This window comes from Esox lucius, chromosome 6, assembly GCF_011004845.1.
Source record: "Esox lucius isolate fEsoLuc1 chromosome 6, fEsoLuc1.pri, whole genome shotgun sequence".
Classification (NCBI taxonomy): Eukaryota; Metazoa; Chordata; class Actinopteri; order Esociformes; family Esocidae; genus Esox; species Esox lucius.
Genome location: NC_047574.1, coordinates 19192529 through 19210362, shown reverse-complemented (window position 1 = coordinate 19210362; position 17834 = coordinate 19192529). Strand labels below are relative to the sequence as shown.

Here is a 17834-nt window from a genome sequence, read left to right as displayed (position 1 = left end):
TCCCTGTAGAGCATTATTCCTTATGTTGTTATGGCTTCGTATTGAGCGTGTAAACTGACCCTTGTGTAGGAGCAGGGATACGCTATGTGAACAGGGTTGATGTGTGCAGGTTAAGCTCTGTTCTGTGAATCAGGTACAATACACTGTAAGACCGCTGTCTCTGCAATATAAAATAAACCCGGGTGACATGTCCTTTGAAGATTTTATATGTAAATCTGTCAAAGCATTCATAAAATATTCATGGACACAATTAATGAATATCCATAAATAAAGTGACCACTCATTAAACATTTCTTGGCTGAATTTCCCTTCCCGTTACAAACCTATCTAACCCTCTGAGTACTTCCCTTTTAAAGTATTCAGACCACTTGTGTTTTTTTGCCATCAACCTACACCCAATACCATCATAGTGAAAAGAAAAAAAAACACATTCTTAGAAATTTGTGCCAATTTTATTGGAGAAAATAAATGATATATTGTAGGTCATGTACATAAGTATTCAGACCCTTTGTACATTATAGAGGAGCCACTGGTAGCAATCACAGCTGAGAATCCTTTTGGGTATGCCTTTCAGATTTGCACACCAGGATTCTGGATTTTCTCCTTCATCCTCACAGATCCTCTCAAGCTGTTAAGATTGGATGATTTTTTAGGTTTACATCAAGGACCTCCCTGTGTTGTACTGTATTCATCCTTCCTTCAATCCTGACCAGTTTACAAGATCCTGCTTCTGAGATGATATGAGGCTCCTACCACACTTTGCCATAGGGATGGCATTAACCAAGTGATGAAAGATACCTTGTTTTGCCAAATGTAGTGCTTGGCATTCAGGTATATTAGTTTGTTTTTGGTGTCATCAAACCAGGAAATCCTTCATGTGAGTCTTTTATGTGGCATGTTATATGCCTTTTACACAGGAGTTGCTTCTGTCTAGCCACTCTACCATAAAGGCCTGATTCATGGAGTGCTGCAGATGGTTGTCCCCCAGGCAGGTTCTCCCATCTCTGCAGACACTCTGACTCTCTGTTAGTGTGGCCTTTGGATTCTTTGTCACCTCCCTGACCAAGGACCTGGTTACTTCGTTTGGCAGGACAGCCACCACTACTGTAGGTGATTTCAAAGTTCTTCCATTTCACTATGATGGTGACCAATGTGTTCTGGGAACTTTGGCCTCTATACAATCCTCTGTGGAGAGCTCCTCGGACATTGCTTTGTTTCTTCTCTGACATGCACTGTGAAGTGTGCAACCTTATATAGACAGATGTGGGTCATTCTAAATCATGTCAAAGCAATTACATTTGAGAGACATTGCTCCAATCTCAAGGAGGATAATATGACTCAGAAAGGCATCTGAACTTTGGAGCTTCATGGCAAAGGTTTTGCCAGTAGATTGAGCTGATTGACCTAATGGATATTTTACAACTGATTCTGTGGGTCTCAATGATTGTTAACAATGGCCATGAGCATCCACAAGATACTTTGAACAAATGGCAGAAGTGTCTGCTAACCAGACAAGTTCAACCCTAACTTCTACTCTAGCCCCATTTGTATCAAGCATGATGTGCTGTACATGACAATGGTTACAGTGTTAACCCAAAAGGCACCGATGAGGGTGGGACATTTCTTGCTGTATTGCCTTCACATATATTTATTTTTCGCTGCAGTGAGTGTTAGCCTATTTAATAACAAACACATGTTAAACTATATTCACATTATTACCTTACTGACCAATACATTATCAAGACATTAACATTATTCATTGCTGCAGTCAATATTAGCCTGTAAATTAACAGACACATAGCAATATCCAAGTAACAGTCCCCTCTTTTTCAAGGTTTCTCAGCATTAGAGGATTAGTAAGGTAAAACATTTTCCATATATACATTTCATATAAAACAGACATTACATCTTTACCTGCTTAGAGACAAAAATAGATACAAAAGTGAGAGAGAGTACTGTCCCTATATAAAGGTGTGCTTTAACACAGGGAGATTGTCTGGGAGTGATTCAATTCTGGAAACAAGCAGGTGCAAAATGCATTTTCCAAAGGGTGTGTGTTGTGTAGTAACACAATAGTAATGACAGAACTGTAATAGTATCAAATCCGAGGAATAATGGAATAATTTTCTCTAGTAAAACAGGAAAAACAATTGGCTGATTGTGCAGAACAGTTCCCTTTCATTGAACCATTCCATTCAAATATTTCAATAATCAACGCATTCTGAATACAGGCTGTGTCCCGAAACACAGTGGGGGTGGAGGCACATGAAAAGGCATAAGGTAAGAGGCAACATTGGGCATGTAGCTCGATTCAGAGTTAGCTGTTGCAGAGGCAAAGTCGTCCGCTGCGCTGTGGACCCTATTTACGAGTTTCAGACATTGGCCGTGATGGACCTTTGCAGCTAGGAACTACAGATTGAGAGCACTTGGCGTATTGGCTAAGAGACCTATGATCTTTAGGAGTCACTCTTTACATCCGCACCTGGAACTTTCCTGCCTTGGTGATGTATTTGACCCCTTTAAAAGGCTTGTACTTCTCCCCAAACATGTCCAGCCTGTTCACCTTCAGTCCTAAAACACAGATAGCATAAATGATTCATCATCAGTCCTTTATCTTTACTTGAAAATGATCAATATGGAGAAGTCTAGTGCTGTCATTAACTTGTATTTGCAAATTATACTTACAGTGCACTAATGAACAACATACTAACATACTTTGGTGTACTACCCCATTTCTATAAAGTAACACAAATGTACGATACATTTAACACAAAGTAAACCTTGACCAAACACTTCATACTTTGGTCTTCTGAAGATATGCATACACAACATATTAGTTCAATGAGTTTGAATAGACACGGACATCTAGTATGCCTTATTATTATGGTGATTCAACCTCTTAAAGGGCAGGTTACTGTAAATAGGGCAGAGGTAATCCTACACTGCCCAACTCCTATCATACAGCCAAGACACTGAATTCAAAACGAACACCAACTGGCTACTACTGAGCTACTTGTGGGTAAGCTCAAGGGTTACAGTTCAGGAGTACCTGAAATGGCTAGCTGCTGTATCTTCAGATCGATGTTCAAACTCGGGTTCTCCTCTGGTTTGGGGGCTCCGGTCTGCAGACTCAAACTGCCTCGCAAGTTAGGAAGCTTCTGGGGGTTCAACTTGCCAATGTCCCACACCAACACCTAGAGTGAGAGAGAGAAAAAGAGAGAGGCGAAGAGAAAAAGAAAGAGTAATGATCTGGTCACCTAGCAAGATAGAGAAATGTGGATTTAGTCATGTTTATTAACTGGCTATTTCCTTGGACAGATTGCGTAACAGGGTTGTAGACACGGGTGATGTGGTAACTGCCCAGTGAAGTGGCCTCTGGTCAGAGAATAGCGTTCTACAGGGTAGTGCCTAGTTACCTTTGTAGCATTGTCGTACGTGTAACTCCCCTGCGTAGCGTTCAGACTGACGCTGAGGACCGTTTTGGGCATGTGGACCGTGACCAACACCCCCTCAACCGTCTTCCCCATGGTCTGCTTCGGTCCGACTGTCAAGTCCAGGCGACCACCAGAGCCGCTCTCGAAGAAGTTGATGCTGTGTTTCACGTACACTGGGATGGCTACAAGGCTGGATTAAAGACAAGAGAGGAAGGAGTAATCCAATCTCACAAGACCAGGTCAGGAGATGGCTGGAGCTACCTAATCATTTGTTTTGCCCATCTGGTGTGCCAGGTACTAGTTCCTGATTAAAGGGGACTTAAAAAATAGAAATGTTGGGGAAATAATATTATCACAAAAAAATTATTATTATTACCCTTACTCTAACATCATAATCTATATTATTAATAAGTTGTATCATTATAATCATAATGCTCATTATTACAACTATTATTAGAATCATCAATATTCTTTATTATTATTAAACTGGGACAGTCACTTAATCAGACTGAAAATAACAGAGATGGTAGGATTAGGGCGAGAGTTGAAAGCCTCACTTCTGTGCGTTGACGTGATAGGTCATGAGAGTGAAGTTGCCATCGGGAGGAATGAAGGAGAGCACCCGCTCAGACTCCCAGCGTTTGTAGCGAACACATGGGTGGAAACTTACATCGTCAAGGAGACGAGGATTCTACAACGGGGAAAAACATAGTAATACACAGTAAATTTTAATACACTAGTGCTTGGTGCGTGTGTGTGTGTGTGTGTGAGCAGTATACAGATGTTGACATCCATTTGAATTGAAGGCAGGCAGGCAGACAATTCAAGAATTAAACTGAAAAAACAAATCAATAGTCAAAACAACTCTCAACCAAAAAGAAAAAAAAATATTATAAACAAATACCATCTGCAATAGTGTGTGGTGTGTGTGTGTTGGGGAGGGGACCCACCATGAAAGACAGTGTGAGGTCAGGCATCCCAGAAAGCTTCACACAAGCCTCAACCACTCCCTGGATCTCTGCAAACACTGTTGTACCTGTTAAAACCAATCACAGCGCAGCTTACAGACTTGAGACACCAATCCAGACGCCTGAACATCAACAGTGGACTCCGCTGCCGGTGGACCCGTCTGCTCCGTACCGGTTCTGTCGAGGATGGCGTCAATCTCCTCCACCACATCAAAGTAAGCTTCGTTGTTGGTGTACTTCACTCCGGCCCGCCTCCACGGGATGGTCGACAGCTGACCAGTTGGCAACTTGTCTCCAACGTTACTGCTCCCTAGAACACAAGCACACACATGAATCCACAAGGGAAGCAGGAGTTCAGGGTGGGAGCGTAGGAGACAGGTTAGGATGTAAGGGTCAACAAGGGTAGAGGTTAGAATGGAAGTGTTTTGGTTAGAGGTCAAAGGGTATAGATTAGGGTACCTGTCAGAGTGTTAACAACAGACCGTAGGATGGTCGGTGGTCGGATCATCTCTTTGAGGACATTAGATTCGGTTGCTAGGGGGAACCCGTTGTCAAGCATCTCTTCCAGCAACTCATATACCATCACCACGTTGTCCTTGATGACTGTCTCCGAGCACTCCCCAAAGTAGTCCTGTGGAAAGAAACATTGGCGGGTGCACAAACTCACATACAGTTAACCACTCCAATGCTACAAAAGTCAGGTTAAACAAACTCATCAGACTAAGAACAGAGTCGGACCTGAATCATCTCTGCGACTCGGTGGAGGAACTCGATGACAAAGAGTGGAGGAACCTCAGTCTGAATGACAGACAGGAAGAACAGTTTGTCCCTGTGATAAACAGAGAAATGAATATTTGTGAGGCAGCTTTTGCATAGTGTTTAAAAAACATGTTTTCAAAAAAAATGTACACCAGTAAAGTCATTTTAAACGTGTGTCGTTATGGAACACATTTTCTACCTGTTTTGGATACATGGTTGTTGTGGAAAAACCAGCACCTGGGTTTAGCTTAGTTCAAAACAGGTAACATGACTTGTAATTGAGTAATGAGATGTTTTGGATCATGTTACATGAAACAGCTAAATGGACTGATGAAAAATTAAGAGAAGCGTGATGTAAAAACAATAAAATAACATGTGTTTGCGTTTATGTGACCTGTAGATGCAGGTTACGTGTGTGGGTGCAGATGACATGTGCAGGTCTTCCTATGTATGCTTATAGACACATGCATGACCTGTAGATGCTGATGAGGTAGTGATGTGGGGTGGATATGACAGGTGGAACGTCCTCCGGATCCAGAGCCTTCTCTCTGGCCTCCAGGAAGTAGTCACACACCGACCGGCTGACCACGCTCTTCCAGTGCTTCTCCAGGAAGATGTCCCCTGAAGGGTTGACCAAGAACAGACTGTGGATCATCTCTGTTGAATGAAAGGGACAGGTTTTACAGAGATGAGTGTGGTTGTGTGTGTACGTGACATGGGTCTCTATCGAACTATGCCCAAGACACAGGTGTGTGTCCTAAGCTGCAGGGCTAGGGGTAAGAGACAGGCATACCTTATATATTACCATACACATGGAATCAAAACAAGGGGATAAACAGCTCAGAACAATAACATTGAGCCTTACAAAGCACAATAAAATCATGGTCTTCCACTTCAGATTGGAATGTGCCACGTTGCTACCAAGATGCTCAGGCAACTCCAGATGTTAGGATACAAGAACTAAATGTGCATCAGAAAGTGTATCCACTATGAGAATTCGAATCCAATGTCGAATGTTAAAATCAGAGACTGGCAGTCTACTTGCTAAACAATACGATCTGGATTTTAGCTAACTCAAACTCTTTCTGAATCGATATTTACAGTGACAAACTGTCAAAACAAGCAAGTTAGCCTTACAAAATCCTTGACGACAGTAATCGAAATGCAACAACATGGTGGCCATGAATCTTATTTTAACCACATTCTTCATAATTAGACAGTTGTAATCGAGTCTAAATTATATAACTTAGCTATAGCATATACAAAATGTAATTACCTGCTGAGCTCCAGTGCTAATAGCAGGAATGTATCTGTGGCACTAATAGAGCAAGGCGTCTGGCCACTACTATACACAGCCGCCTGTTGTAATATGCACATATATCAGCCCAGTCCAAATTCGCACAAAACCTTCAAAAATGTATTTTGATTTAACAAGATATATGTGTGTTTCATGCACTGACCAAAGGGAGCAAAACTAAGTCGCCTACTTCTGACCGAAGTTTCTGTCTTTGTGCTCAGGCGCAGTCCGCGGGCAGCTAAATCGTGATCCGGCTGTTGTATTTGCATTGCCAATTATTATTTCTAACTGCACTTCCCCTGTCTTCCACTTGATTTTCTTTATCTTTACTCAAGACATTGCTGCGGTGTGCTCCTTCAGAACCATGGCGTCAGGCGAACCTAGAGCGAAGAAACTTCGACTGTCAGAAGAGAAAAAGCAGGACAAACCCGCAGAAAAGAAAACTCCTGAGAAAAAAACTCCAGAGAAGAAATCACCAGGGAAGAAAACCTCGATAAAACTCGGGTAGCTATGCTGACCATGCATGTGTATTGACTGTACACACCAGTTGGCCTAAAAAAAGCTAAATATTTTGCACACGTGGTTTGGGCTTCAGACTTGTGTTAAACCAAGACAAACCGCGTCGATTGTAAACTTCAGAATTATGAATTTCATGCATTTAAACCACTTGGGCTTTCTGATTTTATAATTTCGGAAATGTGTGTACTGGCACTGCTTCGCGTGGAAATCATTCATTTGGCAGTACGACCACATCCTAGAAAGAATGTAACTGTTTTTACGTCTTTACTGTTACGGTAACAAGTTAATGCGAAGCATATGCTGTCTGATCTTGCGTGCAAGTTATAATTAGTGGTTACGGTGTGGTCCAATGTATAAAGTCCGTTGTCTTTGCAGACAGCGATACAGCCCACGTGTATTTTGTTATGTCGGTGTTAACTACAGGTCACACGTTCCGTGGCGTTCGCTGCACTTATTCTGCAAGTTTGGGAAGGAATCGTAGGTAAAAGATCCGGGTTAGTACTGTCTGTCTGACAATCCTCAAACGACCGACATGGGCTAAAACATTTTTAGCCTGAGTGACGTGTGTGTTCTCAGCCAGTACAAGTTCAATGTCGTGTCACTCACTTGCCCTTGGCTTGTGACAGCTACAGTACTGGTTAGGCTGGCTCGGCTTCTAACTACTTGAATGAAAGTATTTACGTTGTGCCTACACCTACAGTACTTAGTAAATGAATGCATGCTTTCCTCGTTCTCAGAACAATGAAATCTTTAAATTTTTTGTAACGGTTTGTCTTCTTTAAATGTAACTGCAGTAGCCCCCAGACGTTAGAAATTATAATACTTGTCGCGGGACAGGTCGTCCGTCAGGACATTTTATAAATGTAATTTGCAGATTTTCACATTTGAAGTAACGCTTACAGTATGATTACCTCCAGAGTCAAAATACAGGTCGCTAGCCACAGTGCCAGATAGCACTGCCCCTCCCAGTTTTCGTGTAGCCTATCAGATCTGCTCGAACGCGTGGTGAGTCCTCCCAGAGGAAAATCGATCCAAGCTATTCAAGGGAGTTATACACTAGAGGTTTTGGGACGGAAAAGTCCTTTTTGGCTGGTTAGTCTGAGGGGAGGACAACAGGTCTGTTACACAGTTCAATTGTGAAAAAGAAACTGATACATACCATGCCAGCAGCAAGGTAAGAACACAATTAAAGACTACAGAGGATTTGGTGTGCATGGTTTCATGTAGTCTGTATTGTGCAAGGTCTTGGTCTGGATTATAAAACACAAATGTTATATAGTAGCTAGTTTGTGTCTGTCATCTGCAAAGTGGATGGTAGGACGCTACATTGTTGGATTGGAAATGTGGTACGGATATTGACTCTGCCACTTAGTAATCATCACTGTGCGTATGGTCGGTGTGTTTTTAGTAAGTGTGGGGTGTTAGTGATTCATTGACACTCGTATTAATATTGTGCTGCCTCCCTACAGGCGTGTTAACAATGTATTACTGTATTCCGTGCCAACGACGTTTCAGCTCATGTTCTATTTTGTAGACTTGACGATATCATCTCCGTATTTACTGTCTCCACACGGATGGCTGCAGTGTGTCTGTAGTCGTCTTGGGTCTAATTCCACATATGTCTGGCTCAGCGCGTATTCTGCCATGTGGAGAGCTTGTGCAGTATTGCATCCAGTCATGTGTTTGCCTTAAGGCAGATGGAGATAAGGGGGGCTGCGGCTGGGTGGATGTGTTTGCATAGAAAGACATCTGGGGTGCATTCACTGGGGGGGGGGATGCCCAATATGGGAGAGACCAACCTGAACTTGTCCCCCAGAAACCAGCTTTCGTAACAGATGTTTGTCTGTTGCAAAACATTTTTCTACGTTGGATACTAATGAATACATCCCAGGGGACAGCAGAGTGAGGCTTCAACATCCTTCAAAGCCTGTCCTACATTCTCTAGTTAATATAGCATACTAAACCAAAGAGGGAGTATGCGTGCACCCGGGAGTCTACTATAATGTTCAAATTACTCTTAACAATGTCTCCCAGTGCTGTCAGTCAGTCTTTTGACCCCCGCAGTTGAGATTTGACACGCACAGAGCATGCCAGTGCCCCACAGTGAGGAATAATACTAGGCTGTGCGTAGCAGCAGGGTAGATATCGGTTGGTGTGAGTTCCCAGCGCAGCGCAGTTCTGCTGGATCTCAGGGGGAATTTGGTTTAGAAACACGTTTGGTCTAAAGCATATCACAAGACTCGCCTGGAATTGCTACAAAGTCGTGCTTTGTGTTGCAACTCATCCCCGGGAGACACGGGCACACACAGCCAGTCTTTCTGTGGAAACACATCATGTGATTGTTTGTGTCTGGAGGACTTTGATCATATCTGGGAACATCGACTGTGTTGCGCTCACACTTGAGTCCATATTCTCACTTTTTGTCCTTAGTGTCTGGTGGTTTTGGCTTAACATTATCCTGTGACCACGTGATGCGGTACACTTCTGGGTAGTCACTGGAAAAGACGGACATTGTGTGTTATTCCACAGTGTGCATATTATATTTTCTCAGGACCAGTCACCTTATTTCTCTAAATACATTTACACACTAAATTTTACTAGATGTAAGAGTGCTTCTACTTCTAGACAGAATGGGAACAAAATACACATTCGACACAAAGTTGATGTACTTGGATACAAATGAAGGGTAGGTGTTTACGATAACGATATGATCCCTGAGAATAGTATACACAATCTTTTAGTATTTGTACAGTAGAAATCTTGTGATTCATATTATTATTTTTTTTACAGCCCTAACTCCCTGTTTGGTATGGGGAACCCACTTCTGGACATCTCAGCTGTCGTGGACAAAGACTTCTTGGAGAAGTGAGTTAGAGGGGGAGGGGCTTAGGTACCTTTCATATCTGTTACTCAAATAACCATTCTTTTGATATTGATTGAATAATATTCATTTTATGATTCAAATGCTCACCCCTAGAATTCAGGACATTCTATACAAACACATCCAATTGATCATGAAGGCTAACTAGTGTAGCTGTACCTATTAAGCCCGTCAAAATCTTTGTTTCGACATTTCCAATATATACTGCTGTTTCTACCAAACAAAAAGGCAATTAAAATGAAAGATGAATTTCTCAACTAGTCTATATAAGGACAGTTTTATTGCTTCTTTAATCAGTCCAAGTTTGCTGCAGTGCTAACAATCACAAAAAGGTATTCTAATCAATTAGCCTTTTAAAATGATAATCTTGGATTAGCAAACACAACGTGCCATTGGAACACTGGAGTGATGGTTGCTGATAATGGGCCTCTGTATGTCTATGTAGATACCCCTTTCAAATTCTGCCTTTTCCAAATACAATGGTCATTCACAACATTAACAATGTCTACACTGTATTTCTGATCAATTTGATGTTATTTTGATGGACAAAAATATCGCTTTTCTTTAAAAAGCAAGGACATTTCTAAGTGACCCAAAATGGTAGTGTACATGTTACTGGTGCTCAAGCTAACTAGTACAAGAACCGGTATAGATACCTTAGATCAGAGGTGTCAAACTGGTTCCACGGAGGGCCGAGTGTCTGCAGGTTTAGTAGGTGGGAACATGGATTTTTCACTGGTGTTAGTTGCACCAGCCAATGAGCAAGCAAGTTTATTTATATAGCGCAATTCATACATGGAAGCAATTCAATATGTTATACAAAGAAAAATCAAAAAATACAATAGAATAAAACCTAATATTAGAATAAAAATAAACACATTGAATTGCCTTATATACACAGCTCAAAGAAATTAAGGGAACACCTAAATCACGCATCTAGTCTCAATGAACAAAATACACTCACCTAAAGGATTATTAGGAACACCTGTTCAATTTCTCATTAATGCAATTATCTAAACAACCAATCACATGGCTGTTGCTTCAATGCATTTAGGGGTGTGGTCCTGGTCAAGACAATCTCCTGAAAAATTTAAGCAATTTTGAGCGTGGCATGGTTGTTGCACAGTTACTGGGATTTTCACGCACAACCATTTCTAGGGTTTACAAAGAATGGTGTGAAAAGGGAAAAACATCCAGTATGCCGCAGTCCTGTGAATAAAATGACGCATCAACAGTCATTGGAAACCAGAGTCACCAACCGATTGAGGGCTGGATTCAAACTCACACCAAAAATCTAAGTAAACAATTGAAATCTTAGGTTGTTCCAACTCCTAATGTGAATCAGTAGTGTATATGGCCTCTCCATGCCTGTATGCACTCCCAACAACATCTGGGCTTGCTCTTAATGAGATGGCGGATGGTATCTTGGGGGATCTTCTACCAAACCTGAATCAGTGCATCAGTGAGCTCCTGGACACTCTGTGGCACTACTTTGCAGCGTTGGATGCACCGATACATAATGTCCCTATTTTCATGATAAGCTTGTATTCTGCTGAAGTCAGCAAAAAGTTAGAAGTTAAAAAGCTTACTGTTGTCTCAACTCCTTAATTTAGCTCCAACATTGGGGTAGTTGTATTTAGAGTATGAGAGCAGCTTACAGGCTGGTGGGTTTTGGCTAAGGTTGAGTTAGGTTTAATCAGTGTTTAGTAGTTGTATGTAGTGAGAGCCGATGAAAGGGCTCTGTAGATTACAGCTCCAAGACTATTGTCTCAGACCACTTAAAGACATTGGATTTCAACTGGAATTGGGCCAGACCATAAATATTCTTAGCTCTTACAGAACAGTAACCTATTTAAATCTACTGTGCCTTTGGAAAGTATACCCTCCATTTTCTCATTGTGTTATCGCCTGAATTTATAATTGATACATTTAAGGAATAATAAATTAAGTCTTTAACACAACAAAATGTGGACAAAGGGAAGGGATCTGAATATTTTCTGAAGGCACTGTATACTGCTTTTCCACACACACACACACACAGCTCTTCCACTTTAGTAATCCACTGGGTCCTGATCAAAGTGGTGTGGATTTTACACTTTTTAAAGGGCACTGACTCAGATGTCTTTCAAGCTTTTTTTGTTTTCTGAAAATCCTCTTTTTTTTATTCAGATAAAACTATTGATCTATCTCCCACTTCTCTTTCAGGTATGGTCTGAAGCCCAATGACCAGATCCTGGCAGAGGACAAGCACAAAGCACTGTGGGTACCTCTGCTGTAGACCTACATTCAAACATTCTATATCGTCCGATGTGGTTAAGTTTCCACTGGGTGTTGCCCTCTTTGTTGCATTAACACGTTTTTCCATGTTCCAGGCCTGCACATGCAGGGTCCATGAGTTCAGACACTGAGCTGCCCTCTTTCCTGGTGTGTTGTGGACAGAACTGGCACATTCTAGAATTCACTAGTTTAGCCAATGACAGGGTAGGAGGTTTTACATTTAGCATAGTTTGGTTAGAGGCCCGTTCTCCTTAGCATTTAAAAAAAGTCAACATTTAACCTGGGAGAGATTAGAAAACTACAGTACGGAAGAGAGTGAGAGAGCGAGACTTTGGTGTTTTTACTGAGGTTCATTAGGGTAGAACCTTGTAGAATGCTCAGACCACATTTATCATGGGTGTGGCCCCCAAGAAACCTTGAGGTTTTTGCGTTCCAGGCGTTAATAGATCCCAACCCTTGTTCACACAGTGACTCAGTGAATTAAGGGTCAAGCCCTAATCCTTCATTAGAACTGAGTTGTTTGGTGCGTGCGGCCTAAGACAATCTGTTCATAAGATCAGTGCATTTTAAGTGCGCTAGGTGTAAGTTGCCCTGGATAAGCGCATCTGCTAATACACTAACATTTTAATGTAGTTCTTAATCAGATGACTGAAGGGGTGTTTGAAAGGCAAGTCTCTGCTGTGCCAAGTATCATGGCAACTGGGAATTTTCCTCCTATCTAATCTGGGTCTTCCCATTGGTCGAAACAAGAAGTTTCACTTCTGAAAGTGAATGGGGACTGGTACGTTCAGGTCCATCAAGTCAGTTGACTTACTCTAAACCTCAGGCAGTCGTTGGCATGGCCTTTTGGATCATTCTGTAAAGTTTTCTTCCTGAAGAAATCCACCAGATGTTTGGGTTGGCATGAATACTGAATTCAACCACCCTGCTACAGTCGAGTCAGCTGACAGACTGCTTATTAGATCAAACTACTTAGGTTGAGAAACGCCTGTACTGTAGGGCTCTCAATGTTATCTTCCCTCTCCCATATCCCTCTATTCCTACAATTCTCTTTCTGTCTTTCTCTTTTCTCTCCATCACTGTGTTATCAGTAGCTGATAAGGCTTCTATAAATAAAGGACAGAACATGTTACTTGGTGCTACAGTTGTCAGTGGAATATATTGGCCAGAATGGTCTTTACCTTCGAGTCATTAATAAATACACTCTTACCACGCACTCTTTAATCGCCTGCTTTGGTGGCACCACCTGGCTAATCAGAGTGTCAGGAGACCCAACGTACATAATGTTGTATGAGCATAAATGTTAAGGCAGTGTTGTCTCCAATTGGTTAGGAGAATGTTTCTGGACAATAACATGACTGGTCAGCCATCCTCATTAGTAACTATTGGATGGATGTGCGGGCTTTTGGTCACTCCTCTGGACATTATTGATGCTTTGCCTGGTGGATTATTTTTATTACCACAAACAACCCTTGACAGTTGTCCTAAACATGTTCATGTGTGTTTCAGGTTTGAAGAAATCGTCAAAAACTTTCAAGTGGAATATCATGCGGGCGGAGCCACTCAAAACTCGATTAAGATTGCCCAGGTATAAAAACACTTGTTTTGCTACCCTTGTGAGGACTAGGGCTGTCGCAACTATACCATCATTGCCTGATTGCGATTATTTGAAGCAGATTGCAATTATTTTCATGACGACAATGTTTTTGCACAGTATTTAGATTCCCAGATCATGTTTATAATTTGAATAAGCGTGTTTTTCACCAATGTTAGAGACGTCTCAACAGATGTACCAAGCATGTGAATTGTCTGTTTCCATCAGTTAGGATGTCTAGCCCAGAGTTGCAGCAGAGCATTTGATAGTAATTTGCTTCTTGATTTCAGTATGTTTTAAACCCAGTTTGGCAGTGCAATGTTTTGTAATTTCGCAAAATTATTTAATAGACAGACGCATTTCGATTGCCAATTTGTTGCATCAACTCTGATCAGCAAAAGAAAAGTCCTGCAGTGGTAAAAATTTTTTACTACAATTTTCGGGTTCATGCGTGAGCATGCGTGAGCATTCAATCGTTCATTGCGATTATTTGTGTGACAGTCATCAACTAAAATGTTATAATCGTGACAGCCATAGTGAGGGCTTCTAATTAATCCCCCATAAAGTTTTGTAAAGGAAACTTTACAGAGAGTATTCGATTTTAAAACACATTTAGATACGTTAACTTTTGTTTGTTTTCCCCATAGCTTTTTGAGTAGGGGTCAAATTCATGGTTTAAATTCATTCATTTCAACGATATCCTTATTCACAAATTTTGAACTTCTACCCTTAATCCCAAGCCTAAATCACGATCAAGAATGTATCCCAATTTTCCTTGTGTTACTGTGCTACCTAAACATAAACATCCTCCTCCCCCAGTGGATGATCCAGGAGCCCCACAAGGTGTCAACGTTCTTTGGCTGCATCGGGGAGGACCGGTTCGGGGAGATCCTAAAGCAGAAGGCAGAGGAGGCCCACGTGGACGCCCACTACTATGAGCAGACCGAGGAGCCTACAGGGACCTGCGCCGCATGCATCACTGGGGACAACAGGTATACATGCTGTTACATAGACCCAGGAAGTCACTGTCTGTCTCACCACACCAAGAGTAACCGCCCCCTCCCCCAGGTCTCTGGTAGCTAACCTAGCAGCAGCGAACTGCTATAAAAAGGACAAACATCTGGACTTGGAGAAGAACTGGTCCCTAGTGGAAAAAGCCAAAGTCTACTACATCGCTGTGAGTTAGAGACCACATACACAGGCTGAGAAGCATGACAGCCGTCACCACAGTGGATATAACAGGCTGTGTAGCATTATAAAAACCTGCATAGGAGTGAATGTAACCGGCTGGATTCTCTTCCGTGTAGGGTTTCTTCCTGACTGTGTCTCTGGAGTCCATTCTAAAGGTGGCCAAACATGCGGCAGAGAACAACAAGCTGTTCACTATGAACCTCTCCGCTCCGTTCATCTCCCAGTTCTTCAGAGATGCCCTCATGGAGGTCATACCCTATGTGGATGTGCTGTTTGGCAACGAGACGGTACAAACACACCCTGAGACATCAGACGGAGCCATGAGGATGCTGGCAGAATGATATTGAGACTAATAAGACATTTTTGCTTTTTCCAGGAGGCGGCCATGTTTTCTAAAGAGCAACACTTCGAGGTGAGTAGAAGGTGATTTTGCCCGCCCCCTTGGTGCATTGCGTCCCTGTAGCTCCTTTTGATTTAAGTTGTGTGTTTGTAGACCGAGGACATTGAGGAGATTGCCAAGAAGACTCAGGCGCTGCCAAAAGTCAACATGAAGAGACAGAGGGTGGTCGTATTTACTCAGGGCAAGGACGCGACCATAATGACCAGAGGTAAACCACCCACACGCTGATGTTAGGGCAGAAACGAGCTTTGGTGTCTTTGGTCACTTTTTAATGCGGTGTGTGTGTGTGTAGGAGGTGACAAGGTGGAGATGTTCCCAGTGCTGAAGATTGACCATAAGGACATTGTGGACACAATTGGAGCCGGCGATGCCTTTGTAGGAGGTGTGTCTCCCTGATTGCATTTATTCAAGTCATGATATTATATTAATCGTCCTGACCATTGGGGAAGTCAGGCCAGGCCATTTATTTTGTTCAGGCAAAATTAGTTTTATCAATCACATACAAATCTGCATATTAGCCAATGTCTTAATTCCAGTACATTTGCATGCAAGCAAATCACCTGTTTGGGTGTGTTTTCGTTTCCCAGGTCAAATTAGTAAAGTCTGCCTTTATTAGGACCTGCTAACAGTTCCCTCCAGAACAAATTTAAATGTTTTCCAATTTCAAAAGAAGGAGAAAGTGTAATGAAGTGTTATCTTTGTGTCGCTAATGCCATGAATGGTAATATGCTGCAGCCTGTAATGGATAGCTGAAGACTGCAGCAGTCCCTTCTCTGATATTGTATTAATGGATATGTTTGACAGAATTAGCCTATTAAACAACCGCAAGAAAAACAAACATGGCCATAACATGTAAGTGTGAGTGGTTAAGTCATGGAGCAGTCATGACAGTCATTCTGTCAATGTGTAGGAATCGACTGATGGGCAGGACCTTTTGGGGTGGTTGTCTGTACAAATGTCTACCTTGTTCTTGTAGGTGAATATTTGTGCATATTGTTATGTTTGTGTTTTGAAGGGTTCCTGTCAGAGTTAGTCCAGGACAAGGATTTGGAAGACTGTGTGAAAGCCGGACACTATGCTGCCAACGTTATCATCAGACAAGCAGGATGCACCTTCCCTGACAAACCAGACTTTCACTGATGACCTGTACACTTCTGACCTCTAACCCCTGACCTTCACCTTTCAACTGAAAGAAAACAGGTCCCTGCTGGCCCTTTTTAATGAAACATCCATCCATCCTATTGATCCAGCAATGCTTCATCTTTTGCTCATCTTTGTGCCACCTGATTTCTGTGCCGGTTATTGACCTCCACTAGGGGTTGCTCTCAGGACAAACCATTCTGCAGCACCGGCTTCGATGTTGAGCTCATTACTGAGTTTTACTGCCTGTCCACTTAGGCACACTGATGGTACTCAACTAATTCTGACTGATTCACAGTTAACTGTCACATTTCAACAGTCTTCCCTGTGAAGAGCTAGCTAAAACCTAGTGGGTTTGATGACGGGTTAGAGATGTTTACGAGCTGATTTATTTGGTTTGATTGGAACACATTCATTTAAAGTGGTTTCTGTGGAAGGTTACCCACAAAGTTTAGTGAAACAGTGCTAGCAGTTATTACTGCATTTAAAAATTAGATGGGTGGTGTCATGATTTAAATGTACTTTTTTCTATTAATTGTTTAATGATGGAAGGCTTACTGAAGCTGAGAAGTGGCCAGTGTTGCTATAAAACCGAACAGATTCCTCAAAGCGCACATTAAACATAAATGTACTTTTTACTTACAAGGCCTTTATGCACTTTGTAAACCTCAAATTCTCTATACGCTGTCTGAAGTGTTTTTAAATTTTTTTTTTAACAAAGTAGACAATTAAAGGGGTAGTTCTATAAATATGGTGGTTCATGCATCTCAGGTAGCCACCCCCTGGGCTTTTCCTGTTGACGAAAGTCCAAATACACAAAACCACCCTTTCCAAAGGTGGCACATGGGCATTTCTGAACGCAAAATAAATCAAACCTTTATGTTGTTCCCTAGAAAATGGCTGGGTGACTGTATATTGTTCAATATCCATGTTGGTATCAGTATGTTTTGTTGTATTCTTTGTTGAAAGATAGCAGTTGGTTTTTTTTGCTCATTGTGCAGCTCTACCCTGAACTATCCCTTTAAATATTTACATATAAAAATGTGGGTGTAGCCTGCTTTTGGGGCTAATAAGAATGTGTCATAGCAGGCTAGTTGGTAGAAGTGGGACTTGGTGTGCAGGGTCTGTGAGGCTAAGGGCATTAGTGAAAACCTCGTGTATGATTGTCAACAGTTTTCAGTTCAATTAGTCAAACTAATTAATTTAAATGGCATTGATTGGAATTTGAAGTCTCAATGAAATTTGCTGCATGTAGGCTGTGTTGTGATTTGGGGCTCCTACCTGTGTTAGTGTCCTAAGAATAACCTTTAAGTAAAAGATATTTCAAGCCTACGCATCTTCTATATGAGCTGTCAACCCAAATCCTACTGACAT

At 41.8% G+C, this 17834-nt stretch overlaps 2 protein-coding genes across 4 annotated transcripts; one reads left to right on the top strand and one right to left on the bottom strand.

Moving 5' to 3' along the window:
• Positions 1–422: 422 nt before the first annotated feature.
• On the bottom strand, positions 423–6518 carry ap3m1 (adaptor related protein complex 3 subunit mu 1). Of its 2 annotated transcripts, none has more exons than XM_020047248.3 (10): positions 5955–5982; positions 5635–5818; positions 5141–5231; positions 4862–5033; positions 4575–4712; positions 4385–4470; positions 3992–4125; positions 3417–3624; positions 3050–3194; positions 423–2571 (listed from the first exon to the last, which is right to left on the bottom strand). In XM_020047248.3, exons 2-10 carry the CDS (start codon positions 5814–5816, stop codon positions 2471–2473), a joined length of 1257 nt encoding a protein of 418 aa, XP_019902807.1. In that variant the 5' UTR covers positions 5817–5818; positions 5955–5982; the 3' UTR covers positions 423–2470. The 2 variants fall into 2 exon arrangements, with proteins under 2 accessions (XP_019902807.1, XP_010868480.1); XM_010870178.5 differs by lacking the exon at positions 5955–5982 and adding an exon at positions 6438–6518 and having other exon boundaries at positions 424–2571.
• A 275-nt stretch (positions 6519–6793) lies between these two features.
• adka (adenosine kinase a) lies at positions 6794–17792 on the top strand. 2 transcript variants are annotated; one of them, XM_010870181.4, is made up of 11 exons: positions 6794–6962; positions 9768–9842; positions 12064–12117; positions 13645–13723; positions 14549–14721; positions 14798–14906; positions 15037–15207; positions 15297–15332; positions 15414–15528; positions 15613–15702; positions 16336–17792. In XM_010870181.4, exons 1-11 carry the CDS (start codon positions 6823–6825, stop codon positions 16458–16460), a joined length of 1167 nt encoding a protein of 388 aa, XP_010868483.2. In that variant the 5' UTR covers positions 6794–6822; the 3' UTR covers positions 16461–17792. The 2 variants fall into 2 exon arrangements, with proteins under 2 accessions (XP_010868483.2, XP_010868484.2); XM_010870182.4 differs by lacking the exon at positions 6794–6962 and adding an exon at positions 8038–8151.
• Positions 17793–17834: the final 42 nt, after the last annotated feature.

Bases quoted from the DNA above. Each gene is read 5' to 3' on its own strand.
- ap3m1 (XM_010870178.5), bottom strand. From the start codon at position 5,816: ATGATCCACAGTCTGTTCTTGGTCAACCCTTCAGGGGACATCTTCCTG. The intron at 3,625-3,991 runs GTGAGGCTTTCA...TCTTTAATCCAG, and splicing joins TATCACGTCAACGCACAGAA to CCTTGTAGCCATCCCAGTGT. The intron at 2,572-3,049 runs GTACTCCTGAAC...TCTGTGTTTTAG, and splicing joins ACAGCAGCTAGCCATTTCAG to GACTGAAGGTGAACAGGCTG.
- adka (XM_010870181.4), top strand. From the start codon at position 6,823: ATGGCGTCAGGCGAACCTAGAGCGAAGAAACTTCGACTGTCAGAAGAG. The intron at 13,724-14,548 runs GTATAAAAACAC...CTCCTCCCCCAG, and splicing joins ACTCGATTAAGATTGCCCAG to TGGATGATCCAGGAGCCCCA. The intron at 15,208-15,296 runs GTACAAACACAC...TGCTTTTTCCAG, and splicing joins TGCTGTTTGGCAACGAGACG to GAGGCGGCCATGTTTTCTAA.